Source organism: Symphalangus syndactylus, chromosome 13 (genome assembly GCF_028878055.3).
Source record: "Symphalangus syndactylus isolate Jambi chromosome 13, NHGRI_mSymSyn1-v2.1_pri, whole genome shotgun sequence".
NCBI classification, from domain to species: domain Eukaryota; kingdom Metazoa; phylum Chordata; class Mammalia; order Primates; family Hylobatidae; genus Symphalangus; species Symphalangus syndactylus.
Window position 1 is genome coordinate 56,183,681 of NC_072435.2, and position 27,726 is coordinate 56,211,406.

General features: G+C 46.6%; 1 protein-coding gene and 1 non-coding gene across 6 annotated transcripts in view; both read right to left on the minus strand.

Annotated features, from left to right (window-relative positions):
• Positions 1-2,893: 2,893 nt before the first annotated feature.
• Positions 2,894-27,726, minus strand: part of ANKRD27 (ankyrin repeat domain 27) — a 79,510-nt gene continuing 54,677 nt past the window's right edge. For 3 of the 5 annotated variants that reach the window (XM_055237096.2, XM_063614051.1, XM_063614053.1), the window contains 11 exons: positions 25,714-25,773; positions 25,480-25,599; positions 23,203-23,247; positions 21,276-21,398; positions 13,455-13,652; positions 11,705-11,824; positions 10,120-10,281; positions 7,885-7,996; positions 5,841-5,919; positions 5,573-5,645; positions 2,894-4,246 (listed from right to left, as the gene is read on the minus strand). In XM_055237096.2, coding sequence (XP_055093071.1) covers positions 4,013-4,246; positions 5,573-5,645; positions 5,841-5,919; positions 7,885-7,996; positions 10,120-10,281; positions 11,705-11,824; positions 13,455-13,652; positions 21,276-21,398; positions 23,203-23,247; positions 25,480-25,599; positions 25,714-25,773 — 1,326 coding nt within the window. In that variant the 3' untranslated portion in view covers positions 2,894-4,012. The remainder of the gene's footprint in view (positions 4,247-5,572; positions 5,646-5,840; positions 5,920-7,884; positions 7,997-10,119; positions 10,282-11,704; positions 11,825-13,454; positions 13,653-21,275; positions 21,399-23,202; positions 23,248-25,479; positions 25,600-25,713; positions 25,774-27,726) is intronic. The other 2 variants (XM_055237099.2, XM_063614052.1) reach the window with 1 other exon arrangement.
• LOC129461334 (small nucleolar RNA SNORA68) lies at positions 14,098-14,229 on the minus strand. Its single transcript, XR_008650486.1, has one exon. It is a non-coding gene; the product is annotated as a small nucleolar RNA SNORA68 (small nucleolar RNA).

Here is a 27,726-nt window from a genome sequence, read left to right on the forward strand (position 1 = left end):
CTTGAACCTGGTAGGCAGAGGTTGCAGTGAGCTGAGATCAGGCCATTGCTCTCCAACTTGGGTGATTCCATCTCAAAAAAAAAAAATGCTAGCTTTGATCTCATTTATAATCTGTTTTTCAGAGTTACTGATATTAACAAATACCACTCCCTCCAAAATAACTAGAGTGATAATGACTGAAAAAGAAATGACCAAAATAGACATGTTGGTAATGCTACTACAGTAATGAACATGTTTGTAAGAGAAATGACTTATGATTTCAAATCCAGTAGAGACAGTTCAGCGTTTAAACATTTTGGTAATATATCACTGATAATGTTGCAGGTGACTTAAATGTTATGTCTTCTGTTGTGCTTGCTTTCCACTAGGTTATGAAAACCTGCACTCATAAGTTACGGTTTTCAGAGACGGAGACTTGCTGTGTTGCTGACGCTGGCCTCAAACTCCTGAGCTTAAGTGATCTTCCCACCTCAGCCTCCCTCGTAGCTGAGACTGTAGGTGCAAGCCACTGCTCATATATTTACATCATAAACTTAACCATCAACCAGCTGTTTGGTGTAACCTTTTAAATGTCATAGTCCTGTGAGACCCAGCACAGGATTAAATTCATAAATTTAACAAGGTGAATAGGATTAGTAAAAAAGTGAAGGGAAATGTGGTTTGCAAACCTCGGTCTCTGTGTTAGCCAGCATACTACTGATACATGTTTAAACTAGAGATTCTACTATATTTGAAATTTGCAACTATTGTCAGTGAAGAAATAGAATATCTAACATCATAAATAAGTAGAACCGTTAAGAACATCAACATATTTTTAAAAGAATGATCATAAGATGAAATCTGGCTGGAGATTTTCTGTCAGGGTAAACTGGTAATTTAAAAAAAATTTGGTCAGGGATTTTGAAAAAATCCCAGTTCCGGGTAAATTTTGCTTTAGGCCTCATTTACATACAAATGCTAGGGGTACATGAGGCAGTTCACAAGTCCTGTGCTTTCTCACAGGATAACCATTGTCCTAATGGCAACTGCTGTGAATGTTTAAAGATGTTCAGACTCTTTCAGACACCTACCTGAAAGTGAAAAGTGGTTCCGTGTACAAGGAGAGAGGTTCCTGATGGCAACAAGAGGCTGGAGTACATTTTAGGGAGTGGAGAGTGGTTATTCTAAACTTTCTAATTTAGATCAGTGAACTTGCATTACTTTGAATTCAAAACTTTTTTTTCACAAAAATGGAAATTAGGGGCATTAATTTCTCAACTGTCACATCAAGTTTTGAGTAGGGAAAGCAATTGGAAAAAAACACAACTGGTTGTTTGCTTTTTTTTTGAGATGGAGTATTGCTCTGTTGCCAGGCTGAAGTGCAGTAGCGTGATCTTGGCTTACTGCAACCTCTGTCTCCCAGGTTCAAGCAATTCTTCTGCCTCAGCATCCCAAGTAGATAGGATTACAAGCGCATGCCACCACACCCAGCTAATTTTTGTATTTTTAGTGTAGACAGGGTTTCACCATGTTGGCCAGAATGACAATTGTTTTTTTAAAATAATCGAGGGAGTCACTTAAGATGGAAAACATTACTGATGACCAGAATAGCTCAAAAAGAAACAGCATTTACCTCTCCAGAGGAAGGGTACACCAAGCTTGCAGCTGCCACTGCCAACCAGTGAGATCCCTCGCAGCCCCCTTATTTTTCTGAATCTGTTTCCTCATTTGACAATTCTACCATCCACAGCGATTGTTGAAATTAAATGAGTATATGTGAAAATGTTTTCGGCTGGGCACAGTCGCTCATGCCTGCAATCCCAGCATTTTGGGAGGCCAATGTGGGCAGATCACTTGAGGTCAGGAGTTCGAGACCAGCCTGGCCAACATAGTGAAACCCCATCTCTACCAAAGATATAAAAATTAGCCAGGCATGGTGGCAGGTGCCTGTAATCCCAGCTACTCGGGAGGCTGAGGCAGGAGAATTGCTTGAATCTGGGAGGCAGAGGCTGCAGTGAGCCGAGATGGTGCCCTGCACTCCAGCCTGGGTGACAGAGCAAGACTCCATCTCAAGAAAATGTTTTCAAAATTATATTGCACTACCCCAAAATACTAGGTGGTATCAAATGTGTGTATTTGTATCTTGAGAATACCTGTGCTGATAAACTGTATAGGATGTATTAGGATGGTATAGAACCACAGCAGCTTTAGTCTATAAGGTGGTTTTGTTTAAAAGAAGTAGGGAAGGCTGGGCATGGTGGCTCACACCTGTAATCCCAGCACTTTGGGAGGCCGAGGCAGGTGGATCACGAGGTCAGGATATTGAGACCATCCTGGCTAACATGGTGAAAAACCCTGTCTCTACTAAAAATACAAAAAAAAACAAAAACAAAAACTAGCCGGGCGTGGTGGTGGGTTCCTGTAGTCCCAGCTACTCTGGAGGCTGTGGCAGGATAATTGCTTGAACCTGGGAGGTGGAGGCTGCAGTGAGCCGAGATCGTGCCACTGCACTCCAGCCTACTGCACTCCAGCCTGGGTGACAGAGCGAGACTCCGTCTCAAAAAAAATGTAGAGAAGAGGAAAAATCAGAACAAAGAAATTAGCAAAGCAACAGGGCTCATTTCCTGTTTGGGGTAGGAAGCTGTATTCCTTTTATTCTTCTGATTTCCAAAGAAAGAAAAACATTTTTGTGGGCCCTGGACACTGTGCCTACTGGGTTAAGTAGGCCTTGGTCAGTAGATGAATAATGAGCTAAGTGATCAAGTTCCCATATTTCAATCTCACATCTATAAAACTGAAAAATGTATATCCATTCATTCAATGGGGACCATTTTTCCCACACACGAAGCACATGTTTACAGCAGACAGGCTGAGAAACATATCCGCAGCCAAACTAAAAAAAATACCATGACAGTCAAGAATCATAAAGTTTACTGTTTCTTTTCCATCATTTGGCACATATCCAAGGCACATTAGAAAATTAGAAATCATAAATTACTTTGTAGAAAAATAATCCCTCCCTTCTGTACATACACAAGTATTTCCACGAACATGGACAAAACCATTTCCCTATTACAAGGTGATTTGAAAATGGACTCAGGACAAACCCATATACGTGTAGCTCTAGGCCAATAACATAAAAATAACAGTATAATCTATAGAAATTTATAAAAAGGAATAAATGGCAATAAATTCTAAACGAAAGTAACTTTGACCTGGTTTGTGCTGTTAAGTTTTGAATTTGAATCAAAAGACTAAGATGTGCCAAATCTACTCACTAATCCAGTAACCATCCCGTCAGGTGTGAGTGTGACATTCAAGGGAGGTTCTCAACAAAAAGGGATGTTTCTAGAAACACTGCTACAGGTGCACGTGTAGTAACCGAATATCTGTACCTACTTGTTAGAAGGAAAATGATAACCACCCTTTCCCATATGCATGATGTGGAACAGGTCTGATGCATCCTTTCACTAAAATGAACATCAAAATGGGATTGAGGCATCTTTTGGTTCGAGTGTTGCTTTGCAAAGAAACGTTGTCCAGCTGCTGCTTTCTTCCTTCAGATATGACATTTCAGCCTGGCCTCCACAGTACCATGAAACCTAAATTACTTCTCTCCAGCTTAATCCCAGGTGGAGGAATTCTAGCTGTGGTTTGTGAATGTACACAGGTCAGAGAGGTTTAGCACCTTTTGGGAGGAGGAGGAGGTCAGAATGTGGTGGTGAAACCTCTCCCACTGTGACCAACAAACCCTCATACTTAAAAAGAAGCATGCACCTCTGGCTTAAGGATCTGGATGCTACTGGAATTTTTGTCTGTTTCAAGTGTATTCATTCGCTTTGAAGAGGAGAGAGATGGTGGTGGTTAACTTTTTTGTTGCATTCTTTCCTGCCACAGAAAAGCTTTCAGGAACTTGGTGCTGAAGACTTCTCAAGCCAGTTTCATGGAAGCACAGTTAGTCCTCAGATGTGTTCACACTCAGCATCTTGTTGCATCCTTGCTTCCTGACAGTGGGTTCAACTCCTCATTCCTGTTAGGACCGGGAAGCACTAACCCCTTGGGGAGTGGGGAGGGGGCCAGCAGCCTCCGGGCCCTGGGACACGACCGCATCCTCTACCGTGTGTCTCCGCAGCATCCGCCTGTGTCCAGGGCCAGTCTGTGTCAGTCCAGGCCTCTCCGGCCAGTCGCTGTTGCCTTTCTCAGCAGCATGAGATCCACTCTGAGCTGGCGGGTTATTCTGTCTCAGTGTGACACTTTGCCTCCCTGGCTAAAGAAAAAGTACATTTTGAACCGTTCACGTCCTCACTGTACTGGAAGCCCCACAACCATGACAGTGACAGCTGCCCCTTAGTGCCTAGTGTCACACAACGTGCTCAGTGCTTGACAGGCATAATTCCAATTCTCACATCCCTGTCGTGGTAACATGACATGTGCATACTACATGTGTCAGACACAGAGTAAATGTTTCACTTGTTTGCACAATCTCTGTGACTCTAGGAGGCATGTACTACTATCGTTATCCCTGTTTTACACCTGAGGAAACAAGATCAGCAAAGTTAAGCCACCTGCCTAAAGTCCCACAGCTAGCAAGGGAAAAGCTAGCACTTGATGGAACTCAGGTAGATTTCAACGATTCTGGCTTTCCCACAAAGCAGCAGGTCTCCTAGCAACACCACGTAAGACTAAATATGATATCAAAATTAGTCATGTTAATTAAAATCATTTTAATTATCTAAAACAACAATTTAGAACTTTTGTGTATTTGTTCCAACAAGCCTATGCTACATACGCTATAAATTCTCATCAGCAATAAGGAAAGCCGTGGTCCTGAGAAGAATCACTGTCTCCGATCACAGGTTTTCCATCAAGCTTCTGAGTGATTGAAAAATGCAGTAGGGTCCGGGCACGGTGGCTCACGCTTGTAATCCCAGCACACTGGGAGGCCGAAGCAGGCAGATCACTTGAGGTCAGGAGTTCAAGACCAGCCTGGCCAACGTGGTGAAACCGCGTCTCTACTAAAAATACAAAAAAATTAGCTGGGAATAATGGCACATGCCTGTAATCCCAGCTACTCGGGAGGCTGAGGCGGGAGAATGCTTGAACCCGGGAGGTGGAGACTGCAGTGAGCCGAGATCGTGCCACTGTACTCCAGCCTGGGCCACAGAGCAAGACTCTGTCTCAAATAAATAAAATGCAGTGGGAAGATGGCCACATAAAGAATCGTCTGAGCAACTGTACACCATACTTGGAGACGTCATTTACCCATCTATATACAAACTGTCGTTTTCTTTCTTTTGTGATTAAAACCATAGTAAATTTGGGATGTTTCATCTCCTGTAAGCACCAAGACCTGTAGTTTCCCACACATATAACACTTTCCACTCCTCTGCTCAGAAATGTACTTTTAATTATGACAATCAGTGAAGTCTGTACTCTACACTGTCCCATGAAATAATTCCAGTTTTAACTGTTGCTAACTCACGGCGCAGGGAATAATGAAGATGACGATCAAGGAGATGTGTTTACCATGGATTACTTCTGACAAAGCCAGGCTTTAGAAAATATGATTAAAAGCCAGTGTTTAGTAACTTACCTCATGCAAAGAACCTTCGGTTAAATTAGGGACACTTCTATCTCTTGCCATAATCTCCCTTGAAGTCTTTCCCCTAAAACCCAAAATAAACTAAAATAAATATTTGGGTCAGTGGCATGAAACACTCTGGTTGGCCACAAGGTGGCAGCATTTTTGACATTATTAGGTGCAGATTTGTCCATAACCAATTACAATTGAAGCAGCTTACGTGCAGCTTGGAGTAAACTAGGGGCAAAAGCACAGAAATCAACTTGATTTTCATACTCACTTAAACTGACCAGCTGAGTGGACAAAGTAAAACTGTCTTGTAAAAGGCTCATCTGGTAGATCGTACAGTTTTGAGTTCCCTGTAGATAAAAAGATAAACATCTAAAAACTTCAAAAACAGTTGTAAAGATTATTCAAAAATTACAGCATAGACACAATCTTTCTATTCTCAGATTTACAAAATTTAGAAACTGAAGCACTGAATTTGCTTAAAGAAACACAGCTAGTACCTATTTATAACAGGCTGAGTATCTCCAATCCAAAAATCTAAAGCCTAAAATGCTACAGGCTGGGTGCAGTGGCTCATGCCTGTAATCCCAGCAGTTTGGGAGGCCAAGGTGGGCATATCACTTGAGGTCAGGAGTTCAAGACCAGCCTGGGCAACATGGAGAAACCCCATCTCTACCAAAAATACAAAAACTTAGCCAGGCGTGGTGGTGCACACCTATAATCCCAGCTACTCAAGAGGCTGAGGCAGGAAGACTCGCTTGAACCCAGGAGGCAGAGGTTGCAGTGAGCTGAGATTGCACCACCACACTCCAGCCTGGGCGACAAAGCAAGACTCCATCTCAAAAAAAAGCTACAAAATCCAAGACATTTTGAACTCTTTGACATCATGCTCAGAAGAATCTGATTTCCTGATTTAGATCCTCAACCAATGAGTATAATGTAAACATTCCAAAACCCAAAACACTGCTGGTCCCAAGCATTTGAGATAGGGGGTAGTCAGCCTGTATTATGAGAACCCCCATGAAATAGAAAAAAAAAACCTTAACTCCCTTAACTCCCCTAGCCACAACCAATTACGGTGAGACAGTCTCAGGGTTATCCAGATATGTGAATGGGTTTATCCATATTACTGTATTGCATTATTGCATACCTCACTGGATGAGATAATATTTCATATTGTAAATTTTAAAAAAAAGTAGAACAAGGACCCCTTCTAAGCTTTTTATAAAGAAGAAAATACTTCAGTACCACTGCTGTTTGGCAAGGGCTATTCTAATTATAATCAACCTCTGTACACGTACAAACTTAAAAAAAAAAATCTTGAGGCCGGGCGTGGTGGCTCACACCTATAACTCCAGCACTTTGGGAGGCCAAGGCGGGCGGATCACTTGAAGTCAGGAGTTTGAGACCAGCCTGGCCAACATTGTGAAACCCCGTCTCTACTAAAAATACAAAAATTAGCCAGGCATGGTGGCATGTGCCTGTAATCCTAGCTACTCGGGAGGCTGAGGAAGGGGAATCCCTTGAACCCAGGAGGAAGAGGTTGCAGTGAGCCGAGATTGCACCACTGCACTCCAGCCTGGGTGACAGAGTGAGACTCTGTCTCAAAAAAACTAACTAAATAAAAAATCTTGGTGGCTCACACCTATAATCCCAGCACTTTGGGAGGCCAAGGCGGGCGGATCACGAGGTCAGGAGATGTAGACCATCCTGGCTAACACCATGAAGCCCCTCTCTACTAAAAATACAAAAACAAAATTAGCTGGGCGTAGTGGCTGGCACCTGTAGTCCCAGCTACTCGGGAGGCTGAGGCAGGAGAATGGCGTGAACCCGGGAGGCAGAGCTGGCAGTGAGCCGAGATCACGCCACTGCACTCCAGCCTGGGTGACAGAGCGAGACTCTGTCTCAAAAAAAAAAAAAAAAAAAAAAAAAAAAAATCTTGAAAGGTAGCATTTACCTTGGATGTCCAGGAAATGCCCAGAACACCTGACTTTGGAACATGAGGCATGAAAGAAACTATCCCAGACTGTTCCCCATCTCCATAGGCAGATGCCTGAAACTTCAAGGTGGTGTTGACAGTTTCTATCTTATTTCCTCAGGAAACATCATTACCATAAACCAGAAAACTAGTAACAAAAAAAGCTTACCCATAGTCTGATAAATTGGGAGGTACATACATTTCTTTGGTGCCTGTATCTCCTCCAGGCATGATTATAATTACACTTTACATAAACAATTAAATGAACACCAGCAACTACTCATGAATGTGTTAATATACCCAAGTTGAGCATGACAGAAAGAAGGTAAACTCTTACATTTTTTCCTGATCTTAACAGTGACATACTCCTTGCGGTCGGTTTCAGCCACATCATCTAATGAAGCAACACAGCTTGGTACCACCTGAAGCAATTCCATTATTTTTGAATTCTGCAATTTGAAAGGGAAAAGGAACAGTAATGTTTTTATTCTTTTTTAATAGGTTATTTGTTTTTGATCTAAATGTCAGCATTAGTGTGACTGGGCAGAAAAAGCTCAGAAATAATTACAAATGGAGCTTGGAGGCCATAAACTCCAGTGGTAAAAGCAGGCCTGCGTGGGGAGCCCGGCTCTGCCCTCTCCGTGGCCTCCACGCTGGGGATTCAACCACTCCGTGCAACCAGCTCAACCATAATAAGATCTACTATTATATGCTTATCATGAGGCTGTTGAGGGCCCCCCATATAGTGAGTACTCATTGAAACACATTAATTAACTGGACACAGTGGCTCACACGTGCAATCCCACCACTTTGGGAGACTGAGGTGGGAGGATCGCTTGAGCCCAGGAGTTCAAGATTAGCCTGGGCAACACAGCAAGACCCTGTCTCTATTTAAAAATAATAAAAGGCCATGAGCGATGGCTCACGCCTGTAATCTCAGCACTTTTGAGAGGCCGAGGCGGGTGGATTGCTTGAGCCCAGGCAGTCGAGACCAGCCTGGCCAACATGGCGAAACCCTGTCTCTATTAAAAAAAAATTAGCTGGGCATGGTGGCACATGCCTATAGTCCAGCTACTTGGGAGGCTGAGGTTGGAGGATCATCTGCGCCGAGGTCAAGGCTGCAGTGAGCCAAGATTGCACCATTATATACTCCAGCCTGGGCAACAGAGTGAGACCCTGTCTCAAAAAATAATAATAATAAAATTAAAAATTTTAAAAGCCAAAAAAAATTCAACACAATCATTTAAGAAAGTACTAAACTGAGGGTTTAAAATATTTCAATTCTGTCACTGAAAATTAATATAAGGAGGCCAGGCACAGTGGCTCACGTCTGTAATCCCAGCACTTCAGGAGGCCAAGGGAGGTGGATCAGTTAGGTCAGGTGTTCGAGACCAGCCTGAGCAATATGGTGAAACCCGTCTCTACAAAAAATACAAAAAAAATTTAGCCAAGTGTGGTGCCACGCGCCTGTAATCCCAGCTACTCAGGAGGCTGAGGCATGAGAATCACTTGAACCCAGGAGGCAGAGGTTGCAGTGAGCCAGGATCACGCCACAACAGAGCAAGACTCTGTCTTAAGAAACAAGAAATTACTCTAAGGAGCCTATCCATGGAGTGGATTGATGGTGATGTTAGCTTCTCAGTTGTGTCACTTAACAGCCTACTCGCTGTCTATCTTGAGTAGAAAACAAAAGAAAGACTCAGCAGGAAAACAGGAACAGAAACAGCTGCCGCTCACCAGGGGAAAAGGACCCTTCCCCACCGCCCTCCACGCAAGCACCCACAGCACTGGAGAAGGCAGTAAGCCAATAATCACGATTCCTATAGCACTCAAGGACTTTTACTTTCATTTTTTTGAGACAAAGTCTCTGTTGTCCAGGCTGGATGGGGTGCAGTGGCACAATCCCAGCTCACTACAGCCTTGACCTCCTGGGCTCAAGCGATCCTCCCACCTCAGCCTCCTGAGTAGCTGGGACTACAGGCATGCACCACTATGCTCGGCTAATTTTTTGATTTTTTGTAGAGAGGGGGTCTCACTATGTTGCCCAGGCTGGTCATGAGCTCCTGCGCTCAAGTGCTTCTCCTTCCTTGGCGTCCCAAAGTGCTGGGATTACAGGCATGAGCCACTGTGCCTGGCCTCAAGGAGTTTTAAATCCACCAACGAAACAAACCTTCTCCATTGTCCTGCTAAGATAACGGCTGTGTTCACACTGCGAGGATGGTGAGAACAGAACATCATGACTTGCTCCTTCCTGAGTGCCTGACTCTATGTAACTACTGGATTAACTACTGGACCATGGCCCTACTGCTGGCTGGGGGGAGCCCCTCCACTCAGGCCTTTGAAAACCACCCATGAAAAGAATGATTCCTGGTTCCCAGAGCACCACCTCTGACCAGGAAACTGAGGACCAGCCATCTACCCACGCTGTGGACTTCTGGCACACCAACTACACCCAGTCCAGCGATGCCAAGGGCCAGGCGTTGCTCTTTCAGATCCAGCTTAAACACAAGGGATCCAGAGGGAGCTGTGAGGAGCTCAGGATTCCCTCGGCTCTTCGACCCTCTCCGCCTACCTGTTCAGCATAGTCTACAGCCGTGCGCTGCCGCTTGTTCAGCACCTGAACTGATGCTCCGTGGAGCAGAAGCAGCTCTACCACGAAGACGTGCTTTTCAATCACAGCCTCGTGCAGTGCTGTGTTGCCCTTATTGTTAGAAGCGTTAATGGAGGCTCCATGCTGGAAAGAGAAACCACACGATCAAAAGGAACGCTATGAAACGTCAGCATGGAATCTGGCTGTGGGTATACAGGTATTCGCTATAAAACACATTCAACTTTTCTTATGTCTGAAAGTTTTCTTAAAATTTTGGGGGGAAAAGTAATAATGAGAAAAAAAGATTTATAGACAAAGAGTTCACTGCAGCATTTATCCTAATAGCAGAGAAAACAGAAGCCACTTAAATGTACAGAGCAGAAAGAGGTTGAAAGAAATCACTATGGTATATCCATAGTTATGCAACCATTAAAAATCAAAGTTTAAGTAAATAAGTTTCTACATTAAACAACATTAAGACAGAAAACAATACTTGGGGCCAGGTGCAGTGGCTCATGCCTATAATCCCAGCACTTTGGGAGGCAGAGGCAGATGGATCACCTGAGGTCAGGAGTTCAAGACCAGCCTGGCCAACATAATGAAATCCCATCTCTACTAAAAAAAAAAAAAAAACCAAAAAACAAAAAAAATTAGCTGGGCATGGTGGTGGGCGCCTGTAGTCCCAGCTATTCGGGAGGCTGAGGCAGGAGAATCACTTGAACCCCAGGGGCAGAGGTTGCAGTGAGCTGAGAGTGAGCCACTGCATTCCAGCCTAGGTGACAGAGCAAGACTCCATCTCGGAAACAGAGAAAACAATACTTGGCGAGGCGCAGTGGCTTACACCTGTAATCCAGCACTTTAGGAGGCCAAGGCAAGAGGATCGTTTGAGCTCAGGAGTTTGAGACCAGCCTGGGCAACATAGTGAGACCCCCATCTCTACTAAAAACAAACAGCAAAAACTAGCCAGGTGCAGTGATGTGTACCTGTAGTCCCAGTTACCTGGGAGGCTGAGGCAGGAGGATCACCTGAGCCTGGGAGACTGAGGCTGCAGTGAGCTGTGAGGGTGCCACTGCATTCCAGCCTGGGCCACAGAGCAAGACCTCGTCTCAAAAAAAATAGCACTGAAACTATACACATTTTTTTAAAAGTCCACCATGATGAGTTTCCCTTGAGTAGCAGAGTCATGGACAAGTTGATTTTTCCCTACTTCTTTAAGGAATTCTAATCCATTCACATAACCTTTTTCAAGAGCAGCAGGGACAGAGGCGGCCACTCAGCCCATGCTCAGGTAACAGCGTGACACATTCCCGGTCAGTGAGGTGAGACCCAAACCCTTGGCAAAAGCAGCATCGGAGCTCTTGAGACTGCATCCTGGATGCTGAGGCACCGTCCGTTCCCATCGGAGAACCCCGTGTGGGAAGGCGCACGCCCCGCTCCTTTCCCCAGAGGCCTGGCGCTGATGGGTGGCCGGGCCTCTCCAACCCCAGTGCGCTGCAGGGGTCGCTGGGTGGAAACACCCCGTTAACTGGCGCAGGCGTGTAGACCGGGGGTAGGGAGGGGCCCTCACCTGTAGCAGCAGTGCCGCAACCTCGTGATGGCCACCGGAGCAGGCGTAAATGAGGGGCGTGTTTCCACTGAGGTCCTTCTTATTGGGTTTTGCATTTGAATCTAATAGACACTTCACCACCTGGGCCAGAGAAGGAAAACGTGCAAACTTAATCAAAATTTCTGTCACTTCCTGCCGGAGAAAAATTATGAAAAAAAAAACAAATAAAAAAAGAAAATAAGAAAAGTTTCTGGAGAGAAATCCTGAAGTTTGATATTCTTTTGACTTGTCTCTGAGCTTATTATTTTGTTGTTGTTGTTTTTTGGTTTTTTTGTTTTTTTTTTTTTTCAGACAGAGTCTCGCTCTGTCGCCCAGGCTGGAGTGCAGTGGCGTGATCTTGGCTTACTCCAGCCTCCGCCTCCCAGGTTCAACTGATTCTCATGCCTCAGCCTCCTGAGCAGCTGGGACTACAGGTGCCTGCCACCACGCTTGGCTGATTTTCTGTATTTTCAGTAGAGATGGGGTTTCACCATGTTGGCAGGGCTGGCCTCGAACTCTTGACCTCAGGTGATCCACCCATCTCGGCCTCCCAAAGTGCTGGGATTACAGGCATGAGCCACCATGCCCAGCCGTCTCTGAGCTTATTGAGAAGACTTTAGACCCTCAGGAGAAAAGGGACCAGGTGAAGAGGGGAGGGCTACCGTCTGCTGCGGGGCTGCTCTGTGCGGGTGAAGCGCAGGGTGACGGTGATCTCACTTCACCCGATGTGCTGGGCGACAGTAATCTCACTTCACCTTTCTATCCTTTCTACCTCAGGGAGAGCTGCAATCGCCACTCCGAATTTACAGATTAGGAAAGCCATGCCTGAAGCTCTATGCTAGGTGTTGGCGAGAGAGATGCAAGACCTGAAATATGGCTCCTGTCTTTAGAAAGTTAACAGTAGAACTGATAAAGGAAAATGAAAAAATATACACACAGTTTTCCTTCAAGAAAAGCAGGGCCTGGTGCTGTGGCTCATCCCTGTAATCCCAGCACTTTGGGAAGCCAAGGTGGGAGGATTGCTTGAGTTCAGGAGTTCAACACCAGTCTGGACAACATGGTGAAATCCCGTCTCCACAAAAAAAAAAAAAAAATTATCTGGGTGTGGTGGTGCATGCCTGTGGTCCCAGGTACTAGGGAGGGAGGCTGAGATGGGAGGATTGTTTGAGCCCAGGAGATTGAGGCTGCAGTGTGAGCTGAGATTGCATCACTGCACTCCCGCACTCCAGCCTGGGAGACAGAGCAAGACACTGTCTAAAAAGAAAAAAAAAGCAAAAAACCCCAGCACTTTCGAAAAGTTAATCACTCCAAAATTCAAAATTCTCCCTTGAGCCCCTCTATGGGGCTCTGACTGTTGTTTATGAAGTGCTGAACTGTTTGGCCCAGAGCAAGGCACTGTCGGGGTGTAAAGGTGGTAAGATGACTGTGGGGACAGGCTCGGTGGCCACCACACAAGCTCAGGAGCCAGATCCTGCTGGGGGCAGAAATCAGAATGACAACCTTGGTACCACCCAGATGGGAGTGGCAGTGGGGCGGGGACTGGCTCCACCCCCAGGGAGCACCAGGGCTCTGTGCTCTGAGGCTGAGTGGCCTACCGTGTGCACCTCAGAATCTCAGGGCTCGGGAGAGCAGTGTCCTCTGGGGTAGCCACCAAACCCCTACAGCGTTCACACCAAGGTCCTAGCCCAAAGCAGACACCCTGCTCCACCGCCCCCCGACGCAGAGCCGGAACCTGAAAGTGGCCCTGCTGGCAGGCCAGGTGGAGCGGGACGGCTTGGTCTGCGTTCCTGGCACCCGAGTTGGCCCCGTGCTTCAGCAGGAGGGGGATGAGGTCCGCCCGGCCGTGCAGGGCGGCGACATGCAGCGGGGAGGAGCTGTCCTGGCTGGTCACGTTCACACCAAGCCCACTGGCAGGAACCTTCGCCAGCCTCTGGGAAGCACAGAAAGTGGAAACGGAAACATCATCAGTATTGAAGAAACTGGGCTGGAATGACTGGCGCCATGTGCCCCCCCACAGCTCCCACGCACAATGCGGGATCATAGTGGGATCCAGGATAGATTCCAATTCGTTTAGAAGCACGTGGCATGCCAAAGAAGTGCAGTGGCACCACCACAGCTCACTGCAGCCTCGACCTCCTGGGCTCAAGTGATCCTCCTGCCTCAGCCTCCCAAGTAGCTAGCTCCACAGGTGCAAATCATTGTGCCCAGCTAATTTTTTTTTTTTTTTTTTTTAGAGATGGGGTCTCACCAAGTGGCCCAGGCTGGTCTTGATCTCCCAGGCTCATGTGATCCTCCCACCTCAGCCTCCCAAAGTGCTGAGACTACAGGTGTATGCCACTGTGCCTGGCTAATTTCACTTTTTTTGTATTCACCAGGGCTGTAGAGCCTCCAAATTCACTTTGAGGGGCATGGCCACAGCCCCGCAAAGGCGATGAGATTCACTTGCTGTTTGCACCTCTGTTTAAACCACCACTCAAGAAACAGTGATTCTTGGGTTTAGGTGAGAGTAATTTTACTTTATGATGATTAAAAATGTTACCTCTTTTTAAAAAAATACTGTATGCTAAATTAAAGGCTGAATTTTACTATATGTAAATTATATCTCAAAAATAAAAAACAAAGAAGCTGGAAAACACACGTGCACATACACACACACGCTAAATGAAATACCCTGCATATTTATCAGAATGGCTAAAGTTAAAAAGTCAAGGCTGGGCACAGTGGCTCATACCTGTAATCCCAACACTTTGAGAGTCCGAGGTGGGCGGATCACCTGAGGTCAGGAGTTCTAGACCATCCTGGCCAACATGGTGAAACTCCGTCTCTACCAAAAATACAAAAATTAGCTGGGTGTGGCGGCGCCTGCCTGTAATCCCGGCTACATTACAGGCGTGCATTGGGCTATAGAATCGCTCGAACCCAGGAGGTGAAGGTTGCAGTGAGCCAAGATTGCACCACTGCACTCCAGCCTGGGTCACTGCAACCTCTGCCTCTCGAGTTCAAGCGAATTCTCCTGCCTCAGCCTCCCGAGTAGCTGGGATTGCAGGCGTGTGCCACCACACCCGGCTGATTTTTGTATTTGTAGTAGAGACAGGGTTTTGCCATGTTGGCTAGGCTGGGCAACAGAGCGAGACTCCATCTCCAAAAAAAAAAAAAAAGTCAAAATACCAAATGTTGGCAGGGATGTGGAGCAACTGTAACACTCACACCCTGCTGGAGGGAACAGAAACTACTCCAACCACTTTGGAAAACTGGCAGTTTCTTATAAGGTTAAACATATCCTCACTACATAATCCAGCAATTATACTCCTAGGTGTTTACCCAACAACGCATATATCCACACAAAGGCCTGTACACAAATGTTCACGATGGCTTTATTTACAAATCCAGAAGCAGGAAAACTACTCAGATGTCCATCAACAGGTGAATGAAACAACAAATTCTGGTGTGTCCATCCAATCAACTACTATCCAGCAATGAACTCCTGATCCAACATGGGTCTCAAAAGTATACTGAGTCAAAGAAGCCAGACACAAAAAGGGACATGCGTTACAATTCCACTTACAAAAGATTCTAGAAAGTGTTAACTAATCCATGATGATGAAAAGCGGGTCAGGGGTTGCCTGGGAGAGGCGATGGGGGAATGGGGGAGTCAGAGCGGGGGGACGGCAAAGTCTCATAGGAAACTCTTGCAAGTGAGGGAAACGTTGTGTATCTTGATGGTGGTGATGGTTCCACAGGTTTATATATCTGTAAAACTTGCCAAATTGTATACTTTAAATACATATGCTTTATGTAAATATAAATTATATAATTATAATTTATATAATTATATAATTTATATAATTATTATAATTTATATAATTATATTTCAATAAAATATTTTAAAACAAATTCTAAAACACCACTAGAGGCCGGGTGTGGTGGCTCACGCCTATAATCCCAGCACTTTGGGAGGCTGAGGCGGGAGGATCGCTTGGGCCCAGGAGTTCGAAACCAGCCTGGACAACACAGCCAAGATCCTGTCTCTACAAAAATAAAAAAATAGGCCGGCAAGGTAGCTTATGCCTGTAATCCCAGCACTTTGGGAGGCCGAGGCGGGTGGATCATGAGGTCAAGAGATTGAGACCATCCTGGCCAACATGGTGAAACTCCGTCTCTACTAAAAATACAAAAATTAGCTGGGCGTGGTGGCATGCGCCTGTAGTCCCAGCTACTCAGGAAGCTGAGGCAGGAGAATTGCTTGGACCTGAGAGGCAGAGGTTGCAGTGAGCCAAGATCGTGCCACTGCACTCCAGCCTGGCGACAGAGCAAGACTCTGTCTCACAAAAATAAATAAATAAATAAATAAATAAAATAAAATAGCCCAACATGGTGGTACATGCCTGTAGTCCCAACCATTTGGGAGGCTGAGGCAAAAGGATCCCTTGGGGCCCAGGAGTTTGAGGCTTCAGTGAGCTATGATTGCACCACTGCACTCTGGCCTTGGTGACAGACCAAGACTGTCTCTAAAAAAAAAAAAAAAATTAAGAAAAAGTTTAGGCCAAGCGTAGTGGCTCATACCTATAATCCCAGCACTTTGGGAGGCCGAGGCAGGCGGATCACTTGAGGTCAGGAGTTTGAGACCAGCCTGGCCAACATGGCAAAACCCTGTCTCTACTAAAAATACAAAAATTAGCCAAGTGTGGTGGCACGTGCCTGTAGTCCCAGGTACTTGAGAGGCTGAGGCAGGAAAATGTCTTGAACCCAAGAGGCAGAGGTTGCAGTGAGCTGCTATCACGCCACTGTACTCCAGCCTGGGCGACAGAGGGAGACTCTGTCTCAAAAAAGGAAAAAAAGAGTAATACATAAAACACCACTGGAGGCCTGGTGCAGTGTTTCATGCCTGTAATTTAAAAACATCACTGGGCTAGAAGAGGATGGGGGCAGTGGATTTTCATTTAATCACAGACATGAAGCAGTTTAGTGCTGTGTCTTTTTGAGAAATTACAAAAAGAGAATAAGAGGTTTAGAAGTACAGGAAACCTAAGACTTCATTCTAATTGAGTTCCACAGTATTTTACTGTGTAATTAAAGTGGGAAAACACAGGGAGGAGGAAAATGGCAAAAACAGCAGCAGCAGAGACGCAGCAATCTCGCCACACACAGGTACTGAGAGCCCGAGGGCTTCGTCACTTCCCATCAGATGCTAGGGAACACCATCTGCCTTTCTTAACCTGCATTTTCATAGCCGCCCATCTCGGGGAAATTGCATTCTGAACCATGTGCATCCAGCAGCACGGGGCCAGGTCAAAAGGTGCACATCCCCAATGTACATGTTACCTCATAGCTGAAAAACGTTTGAGGGAAAACTTCAGTCATTTTCAATATCCTTAGAGTCACCCACGCTCAAGTTCTTTTTAGAAATGGTAAAATTATCCTACAATATAAAGGCTAACATCACTCTATTTTGTAAAGTCAAACCCATTTTCTTTTTTTTGAGACGGAGTTTCACTCTTGTTCCCCAGGCTGGAGTGCAATGGCATGATCTCGGCTCACTGCAACCTCCGCCTCCTGGGTTCAAGTGATTCTCCTGCCTCAGCCTCCCGAGTAGCTGGGATTACAGGCATGCACCACCATGGCCAGCTAATTTTGTATTTTTAGTAGGGATGGGGTTTCTCCATGTTGGTCAGGCTGGTCTCGAACTCCTGACCTCAGGTGATCTACCTGCCTCGGCCTCCCAAAGTGCTGGGATTACAGGCGTGAGCCACTGTGCCTGGCCAAATTCATTTTCTTTTTTATTTTATATTTTATATTTTTAGTTTCTTAGAGACAGGGTCTCACTCTGTTGGCCAGGCTGGTCTCAAACTCCTGGCCTCAAGTGATCCTCCAGCCTCAGCCTCCCAAAGTGTTGGGATTACAGGTGTATGACACTGAGCCCAGCCTAATTCTCTTAGTATGGTACATACACATCTATAATTAGATAGCTAACACGTGAATGCATGCTATGTATGCAACAGCATTTACAACTGCTTGAAAGAAGATGAAATACTGAGGTGTACACTTAACACAACACAGGCAGGATCTGTATGCTGAAAAAAATCACAAAATATTGATGAAAGAAGTCAAAGAAGGCCTAAATACTTGGATAGTTGTACCATGTTCATGAAGACTCAACATATGTTGAGTCATACGATGTTATTTCTCCCCAGTTCATCTATAGCTTTAATGTAATTCCTATCAAAATCTGAGCAAGGTATTTTGTAGACATACAGAAGCTAATTCTAAAATTGATACAGCTCAGACCAGTCTGGGTACTATAAGAGTGAGTCAGTAAGTAAGTAAACAAGTAGGTAAATAGATAAATAAAATCTACATGGCAAGGCACAGGCCACAGAATAGCCAAAATATTCCTGGCAAAGAAGAATAAATTAGGAAGAATCATTCAATCCAATACTGAGGCTTACTACACAGCATCAGCAATCAAGACAGCACGGTACTGGTAGGATGGGCCCATAGATCAACATAGCAGAACAGAGAACCCAGAAATAGATCCACACAATCTATAGCCAACCGAGGTACAAAGGCAAGTCACGCGAGGAGGGAGAGGCTTTTCAACAAATGGTGCTGGAGCAAGTGGACATTTGTAGGCAAGAAAAAAAAGAAGAACCTCAACCTAAATCTCACACTTTGAGTAAAAATTAACACAAATTGGATCATGGACTTAACTATAAAATATAAAATTATAACTTAAAAAAACAGGAGAAAGTTGGAAATCTAGAGCAAGGCAAAGAATTCTCAGACTTGACACCAGAAGTATAATCTATAAAAGGAAATATTGACAAACTAGATGTCTAAAAACCTTTTTCTCTGTGAAAGCCCATGTGAGGAGATTATAGACAAGCTATAGACTAAAAGAAAATATCTGCAAAGCACGTATCTGACAAACACCCACATATATAGAATATATAAAGAACTCTCAAAATTCAATGATAAAGCCAAAAACAAACCAATTAGAAAATGGGCAAAACAAATGAACAGATGTTTCACTGAAGAACATATACAGATGGCAAATAAGCACATGAAAAGCTGTTCAACAGTATCAGCCATTAGAGAAATGCAAATTAAGGCCACACTGAGATAGTACTACACACCTATCTGAATGGCTAAAACAGAAAATAATGACCACACCCAGTGCTGGAGAGGAAGAGGAGAAACTGGATCACTCATACATCGCTGGTGGGCATGTAAAACGATACAGCCTGCTTGGGAGAAGACTGTCAGTTCCTTATAAAAATGAACGATGGAATTGCCATGCAATGACCACATGACTCCGCAATTACACTCTTGGGCACTTAACCTAGAAAAATGAAAACTTGTGTTCTTACCAAAATGTCTACTTGAATGTTTGTTCGTGGCAGTTTTATTGATAATATTCCCCAAACTAGCAACAAACTACATGTCCTTGGACATTCCACAGTGAGTATATGCCACCATTAAACAAATGGAATGCCACCCCGCCATGGAGAAACAGACCTGATTCTAGGCAACAGTGTGGAATCAAATGGAGCAAAGAAAGCCAGTCCCAAAAGGTCATATGTATACTGTGTGATTACATTTATGTAACTTTTTTTTTTTTTTTTTTTTGAGACGGAGTCTCGCTCTGTCGCCCAGGCTGGGGTGCGGTGGCACGATCTCGGCTCACTGCAAGCCCCGCCTCCCGGGTTCACGCCATTCTCCTGCCTCAGCCTCCCGAGTAGCTGGGACTATGAGTGCCCACCACCACGCCCAGCTAATTTTTTGTATTTTTAGTAGAGACAGGGTTTCACCATGTTAGCCAGGATGGTCTCAACCTCCTGACTTCGTGATCGCCCGCCTCAGCCTCCCAAAGTGCTGGGATTACAGGCATGAGCCACTTATGTAACGTTTTTGAAGTGACAGGATTAGAGAAATGGAGAACAGGTGAGTGGTTGCCAGGGGTTGGGGATGGTGGGGTGGGCGTGGCAGGGAGAGAGGTGGGTGTGGCTGTAAGAGGGCAGCTTGAGTGATTGGTCTTGTGGTGAGAGAAGTGTTCTTGCAGGTGACAGACACGTGCTGCGTCTTGATGGTGGTGATGGCTTCACAGGTTTTACACGTGTAAATGCTCACCAGATTGTATAAATACATAGACTTTATTGTCTGTGAATTATACTTCAATAAAGGATTTAAAGACCAATTCTAAAACACTGGGCTAGAAAAGAATGGCCGGTTAGGTTTTAATCAAGGATATAAAGCAGTTTAGTGTTGTGTCTTTTTGAGACATTACAAAACAAGAATAAGAGGCTGTAAAAGAACAAGGAGGCCAGGCGCAGTGGCTCACGCCTGTAATCCCAGCACTTTGGGAGGCTGAGGTGGGCAGATCACTTGAGGTCAGGAGTTTGAGACCAGCCTGGCCAACATGGTGAAACCCTGTCTCCACTAAAAATACAAAAAATTAGTCAGGTGTGGTGGTGGGTTCTGTAGTCCCAGCTACTCAGGAGGCTGAGGCAGGAGAATCGCTTCAACCCAGGAGGCAGACGTTGCAGTGAGCCGAGATCGCCCGACAGAGCAAGACTCTATCTCAAAAAATAAAAAATAAAAAAAATTTAAAAAAAAGAACAAGGAGTATAAAAAAGTATCTGTCACAGAAAATATCTTGAATGTGACAGTGGATACATAAACCTACACATGTGGCACAACTATACAGAACTAAATACACACACACACACACACACACACGAGAACAAGCAGAACTGGGGAAATCTGAACTAAGATCCACAGATTGCATCAATGTTGATATCCTGGCTGTGATTCTGCACCATAGTTTTGCAAGGATGAGGGGAAAGCTGGGAGAGGGTTTGGGGATTTCTCTGCACTTGGAGGGAGAGTCCCCACGAAGAGTGAACTCACCTGAGTAAAAGCAGCAGCAGAACATGCGTGCAGCTTCCCTGGGGGGCTTTAGGTACCTGGAAGGAGACCCTCGAGCATCTGTTCATAAGCTCCTGCCATGGGACTCAGGGGCCCAGATAGCAGCCAAAACGCTAATCACAGGACACATCTCTGCTCACTTACCTGCCACGCAGGGAGCTGGCACCCGCCCTAGGCTAATGAGTCCCACCATATCTTGGGGAACACCTATTCACAGTCACGTAGAACAGTAATTATCTGGCTGAGAAATCGAGAACTTTCCTGAGGGAAAAAGGAAGAATTTGCTGGCCAGGAGCAGTGGCTCACGTCTGTAATCCCAGCACCGTGGGAGGCTGAGGCAGGAGGATCGCTTGAGCTTGGGAGGTCGAGACCAGCCTGGGCAACACAGAAAGGCCGAGTCTCTACAAAAAGAAACAAATTAGCCAGGTGTGGTGGTGCATGCCTGTGGTCCCAGCTAGTCAGGAGACTGAGGTGGGAAGATCATTTGAGCCTAGGCGGTTGAGGCTGCAGTAGGCCATGACTGTACCACAGCACTCCGGCCTGGGTGACAGAACGACACCCTGTCTCAAAAAAAAAAAAAAAAATTGCCTACGTTCCCCGACCTCCACCAACAGAAACAAAGCCGAACCTTCTGAGCTGGGGCACACTTGGGGCACTGGCACAATGGGTGACAGAATTCGGGGTCCGCTGCACTGACAGTGTCCTCCGCATCCTCCAGGTCCTCCTCTGTCCACTCCAACAGGTAACGCACCTGGTGATGGAGAGTAAGGGAAACAGGAACACATCCTCAGTGTCTTCGCATGCACAGTATCTTAAACACACACTGTCAACCGTTCCCAATCAGGGCACAGCTTCCTTCCCCAACCCCACAGCCATTTATAACCAGCTTCTGCTCCCTCATGAAGCCTTCCTCAGTCTTTCCACTTCAGAGCTTACGCCAGAGATTCTTTTCTTCTATCATAAAGAAGGGCAGGCAGGTCAGTGCTGCCTCAGGGTGATGGCTTTAAAACTCTAGTTCTAGGGCTGGGCGCAGTGGCTTATAGGTGTAATCCCAGCATTCTGCGAGGCAGAGGCCAGAGAATCGCCTGAGCCCAGGAGGTCAAGGCTACAGTGAGACATGATCACACCACAGCACTCCAGCCTGGGCAACAGAGCAAAACTGTCTCAAAAAAATAAACCCACCCTGGTCCTAGGGCACTTAGTGAGCACCTCACTCCCTCCTCCATTAAAAGTGGAAGATACGGCCAGGCATGGTGGCTCACGCCTGTAATCCCAGCACTTTGGGAGGCCTAAGCGGGCAGATCACCTGAGGTCAGGAGTTCGAGCCCAGCCTGGCCAACATGGTGAAACCCCGTCTCTGCTAAAAATACAAAAATTAGCCAGGTGTGGTGGCGCATGCCTGTAGTCCCACCTTCTCAAGAGGCTGAAGCAGGAGAATCGCTTGAACCCAGGAGGTGGAGGTTGCAGTGAGCTGAGATGATGCCACTGCACTCCTGGACGACAGAGCAAGACTCCGTCTCAAAAAAAAAAAAAAAAAGTAGAAGACACAGTCCTTTCAGGGGGCCAAAGGCAAGCTAGGGGAACCTGTCCGTCAGAATCTAAGGAAGGCTGTCTCCACTGTCCACTCATTTCACTCAGATGTACCTAATGGTTAGGACAGACGCCTTCCTTCAAGCCACAACATTCTCTTCAGGTGCCAGCCCAGGGCCGGCGGCTCCATCTCATCCAGATACCTGCTTATGACTCCTCGGAGCCCCAAGCCTCAGGCCCCCTCTCGTGGCCCAGGAATCCCAGCCGACCACAGCTTCTGCAGAGCCTCACAAACACCACTGGGCTCTGCCTTCATCTCTCTACTTCCTCCTCTCCCTAAAACGGTGCCCTCTCTTAAAACCAAGCTGCCTTCCTTGCATACTGGCTAGTGGGCCTGGGCTCTGAGCCCACACTCTGTGCCCCGGATGTGGTCTCTGGTCTTGGCAACGTCTCACCAAACTCCTGGAATATGGACATCTGAAAGGCAGGGCCCATGCTCGCTATGTGCCTGTATGTTGATCTGCCTCATTACTTGTCAGGAAAATGTAACATCGCCATTACCAAATATGCATTAAACATACCGCCCTCTGCACAAAATAAAGAGTCCACATGGCCCGAAACTGAACTGGAGACAAGAAACACAGGTGGGTGGCTGTTTTAAGCTAGAACAAGCTTTTTATAATACAAAGCACTTCTAAAGCTGGGCGTGGTGGCTCACACCTGTAATCACACAAGCACTTTGGGAGGCCAAGGCAGGAGAATCGCTTGAGGCCCGGAGTTCATCAGACTGGGCAATATAGCGAGACTCTATCGCTACAAAAAATTTGTTTATGATTAGCCAGGCATGGCCGTGCACAACTGTGGTCCCAGCTATTCAAGAGGCTGAGGCAAGAGGTTCACTTGAGTCCAGGAGTTCAAGGCTGCAGTGAGCCATGATCACGCCACTGCACTCCAGCCTGGGTGACAGAACAAGACCCTGTCTCTAAAAAATAAAAATGAAATAAAAAGCACTTCTAAAAACTCACCATTTCTAGATCTCCATCAGCAACTGCTCTTAAAAGTTTTTCTACCTTAATAAAAGGAACAAGAAAGTTAGAAAAATGATTTCAGTAATAAAATAATAATAGAAATAATATAAACATTCTGAAAACCTATTGGCTTGATTTGTCGAGTTTTAACATCTGATTTAGTACTTTTTTTTTTTTTTTGAGACGGAGTTTCGCTCTTATTGCTCAGGCTGGAGTGCAATGGCACGATCTCAGCTCACCACAACCTCTGCCTCCCAGGTTCAAGTGATTCTCCTGCCTCAGCCTCCCTAGTAGCTGGGATTATAGGCATGTGCCACCACGCCCGGCTAATTTTTTTTGTATTTTTAGTAGAGACAGGGTTTCTCCATGTTGGTCAGGCTGGTCTCGAACCACCGACCTCAGGTGATCCGCCCACCTCAGCCTCCCAAAGTGCTGGGATTACAGGCGTGAGCCACCACGCCCAGCTGATTTAGTATCCTGTAAACGTGTCCCTAAAACTGCTCAGAGAGGGCATCCTAGGAAGTTGCTGGTGTCACAGAACCCACTGCCATTTAGGGAATATAAACTGTAACTTCATCCACATGGAAAGGTAAGGCATGGTCGCCTTGGAGCACAAGTCCTTCCTAAGATGCCAGCCACCCCTATGATTTAGAAAAATACACTTAGCTAAGTGCAGTGGCTCAGCCTGTAATCCCAGCACTTGGGAGGCCATCCCCAGGAGTTTGAGGTTGCAGGGAGCTATGACTGTACCACTGCGCTCCAGCCTGGGTGACACAGTGAGACCCTGTCTCAAAAAAAAAGAAATACTGAACTCAGCTCTCAATATCTGCTAGCTGGGGCACCATGAGGGTGGACACTCCTTGCAGGGACAACTTCAGGTCTCCGTTAGACTTTGGACCGTGTCTCTTGGCTTTCTCTGCTGTGGTTTTGCACGGAGCTAAGCTTACTTGGTCCTCCAAGAGCATGTCATGGCTTGTGGGTAGTGGGATACTATGGTAGGGTCAGTGAGGGTTCAGCACTCATGGGCGGGTCATCAAAGGTGGTACATCCATTCAATAGTCCACTCCTCAGCGAAAGAATGAGGCAGATCTGGCCGGGCATGGTGGCTCACGCCTGTAATCCCAGCACTTTGGGAGGCCGAGGTGGGCGGATCACCTGAGGTCAGGAGTTCGTGACCAGCCTGGCCAACATGGCAAAACTCCATCTCTACTAAAAAAAAAAAATATAAAAATTAGCCAGGTGTGGTGGCAGGTGCCTGTAATCCCTACTACTCAGGAGACTGAGACTGGAGAATTGCTTGAACCCAGGAGGTGGAGGGTGCAGTGAGCCAAAATCGCACCACCACACTCCAGGTTGGGTGACAGAGCAAGACTCCATCTCAAAAAAAAAGAATGAGACAGATCTATTGTGCTGACACTGAACAAGCTCTAAGGTAAGTTAAATGAAAAACAACAACAACAAAAGAAAAAAAACAGGCCATCAATGAGCTTTTGCAAAATGCAAGGTGGACATGCATGTGAACGTCTACATAAACTTTGCAAGAAGTCAGGACAACATCAGGTTCTCAACAGAGGTGCTTATGGAGTGGGGATGGAAGGCAGAGAATGCTATGCAGATACCTTCTAAAATGATCCGAAAACAGGCAGGGCATGGTGGCTCACGCCTGTAATCCCAGCACTTTGGGAGGCCCAGGCGGGCGGATCACTTGAGGTCAGGAGTTCGAAACCAGCCTGGCCAACATGGTGAAACCCCATCTCTACTAAAAACACAAAAAAATTAGCCTGGTATGGTGGCACACCCCTGTAATCCCAGCTACTTGGGAGGCTGAGGCAGGAGAATTGCTTGAACCTGGGAGGTGGAGGTTGCAGTGAGCCTGGATTGCGCCACTGCACTCCAGCCTGGCCTACAGAGCGAGACTCTATCTCAAAAAAATAAAAAATAAAAATAAAATGATCTGAAATCAGCAGACCCCTACATGACCTGACTTGTCTTTTTCTCAGCCTATCCTCTCTCCAATACACAAACGCACTCTACCACACTAACTGCCGCTCAGGGAGTGGTCCACGAAAGGCACAACAAAGTATACAGCACCGCGAGATGCCGCTGGGCCCAGCTCGAAGGCACCGACCTCGGCCACCGCACAGCAGCAGCGGCCCCAGCACAGGCAAGCAGGCTGAGAGGGCAGCCCTCATCAGGCCATGGCTCTTCAGCTGGACACCACTGCCCAGGGCCACCAAGGCCTGCCCTCCCCCGCCCTCCCTCTGGAAGCCTCACCTCTCTGTAGTCCTTCTTAGTCTCCTCCTGCCTTGAGCCGGCTGACATGGAGGAGAAGCTGGAAGTGGAAGACTCTTGGCTGATGGAGTCCACGGAGCGCTGCGGGGACTGCACAGGGGCCTGCAGCCAGGGAATGCCAACGAGAGAGAAGACAGGGCACATGGACACATGAGGGCCAGAGAAGGCGCCCTTGGTCTCCAAGGTAACCCGACTCACTCAGCCCGGCTGACTTACCTCGGACGACTTCTGCCTCCTCTCGAAGGACAGGTGATAGGCTTCCATTACAGACAGAATCTAGGGGGACAAGGGGGATGCCAACAGTACCCAGTGAGATGGGGGTCATCTCGGCACAGCGCCATCACCCACACGTCCCACTGCCGGCCTAGCTCCTCAGAATGTCAGTGCAGTGAACCTTAGGTCACGTCGCCCAGTCGCACCCTTGGATGGACAGAAAAACCAAGACCCGGAGCCGGTGGGAACTTACGCACGATCACCCCAAAGTCGGGGCTTCCCCCCATCATGGCCTCTCCTGTCCCGTGGGAGGGCTCAGGGCTTCCCATGCAAGGGATATGAGAAGCCAGACCCGCATGGAGCCTGAAAGGTGACTGCATCCAGCCCCTAGGCCTGTCTGTCCACAGGCATGAGGTGTGGCCTTTCCTCCAGCACCCACAGATCTCAAGCAGCAACAGCTCAGAGCCAAGCCGAGAAGGCAGCCTCTCCTTTCCTCTGCAGATCTTCCTCTGGAAGGGCCTTTGGTAAACAAACGCCACAGCAATAGAACCCTCCTCCCAAGGCATCCCAGCAGCCCAGGCCATGGTGGCACTGCTCAGCCCAGTCAGCTCTACCTGCCAGAAAGCTGCGACCTTTGCAGTATTCGGGGGGTATAGCCGGAGACCCCTGAAGCCAGAAACAGGGATCTAACCCTTCACAAACTGTGCTTTACTGTAGATCTTACGCTGTCTCCCTGCCACACATGAAAAAAATAATTAAAAAAAAAAAAAAAAAAAGAGGGAAGCCGGGCGAGATGACCCATACCTGTAATCCCAGAACTTTGGGAGGCCGAGGCGGGCAGATCACTTGAGGTCAGGAGTTCAAGACCAGCCTGGCCAACATGATGAAACCCCATCTCTACTAAAAATATAAAAAAAAAAGTAGCTGGGCTTGGTGATGCACACCTATACCTCCCAGCTACAAGGGAGGCTGAGACAGGAGAATCGCTTGAACCTGGGAGGCGGAGGTTGCAGTGAGCCAAGATCATGCCACTGCACTCCAGCCTGGGCGACAGAGCGAGACTCCATCTCAAAAAAAAAAAAAAAAAAAAAAAACAATAAAAAAGAAAGATGAAAGCAGGGGCGGTGGCCCACACCTATAATCCCAGAACTTTAGGAGGCCAAGGCAGGCAGATCACTTGAGGTCAGGAGTTTGAGACCAGCCTGGCCAACATGGTGAAACTCCATCTGTATAAAAAATACAAAAATTAGCCGGGTGTGGTGGCGCATACCTGTAGTCCCAGCTATTCAAGAGCTGAGGTGGGAGGATGGCTTGAGCCCAGGATGCAGAGGTTGCAGTAAGCTGAGATCGCACCACTGTACTCCAGTTTGGGCAATACAGCCAAACCTTGTCTCAAAAAAAAAAAAGAGAACAGAAGTAAACTTTTGGAGGTGATGGATATGTTTATGGCGTAGATGGTGGTAATGGTTTCATGGATGTCCACTCATCTCTAAACTCATCAAGTTGTATACACTGACTACACACAGCTTTCTGTATGCCAATCACACCTCAATAAAGAGGTTTAGAGAAAACAAAAATAAAAACAAATTCAAACTGTGCTACTCCCAGAATAAGATGTAAACAAACTGAAAGAACAACCTAGAAGAGCTAGAAATTATAAAAGGGAGCCAGTAAAACATCAAAAGCCAGAAAGCTGGCCAGGCGCAGTGGCTCACGCCTGTAATGCCAGCACTTTGGGAGGCAAAGGCGAGAGGATCACTTGAGGCCAGGAATTTAAGACACTAAGATCGCATCTCTATTACTTTTATAAAATCATATATTTTGGGGCTGGGCGCAATGACTCACGCCTGTAATCCCAGCACTTTGGGAGGCCAAGGTGGGTGGATCACCTGAAGTCAGGAGTTCAAGACCAGCCTAGCCAACATGGTGAAACCCCATCTCTACTAAAAATACAAAAAATTAACCAGGTGTGGTGGCGGGCGCCTGTAATCCCGGGTACTCGGGAGGCTGAGGCAG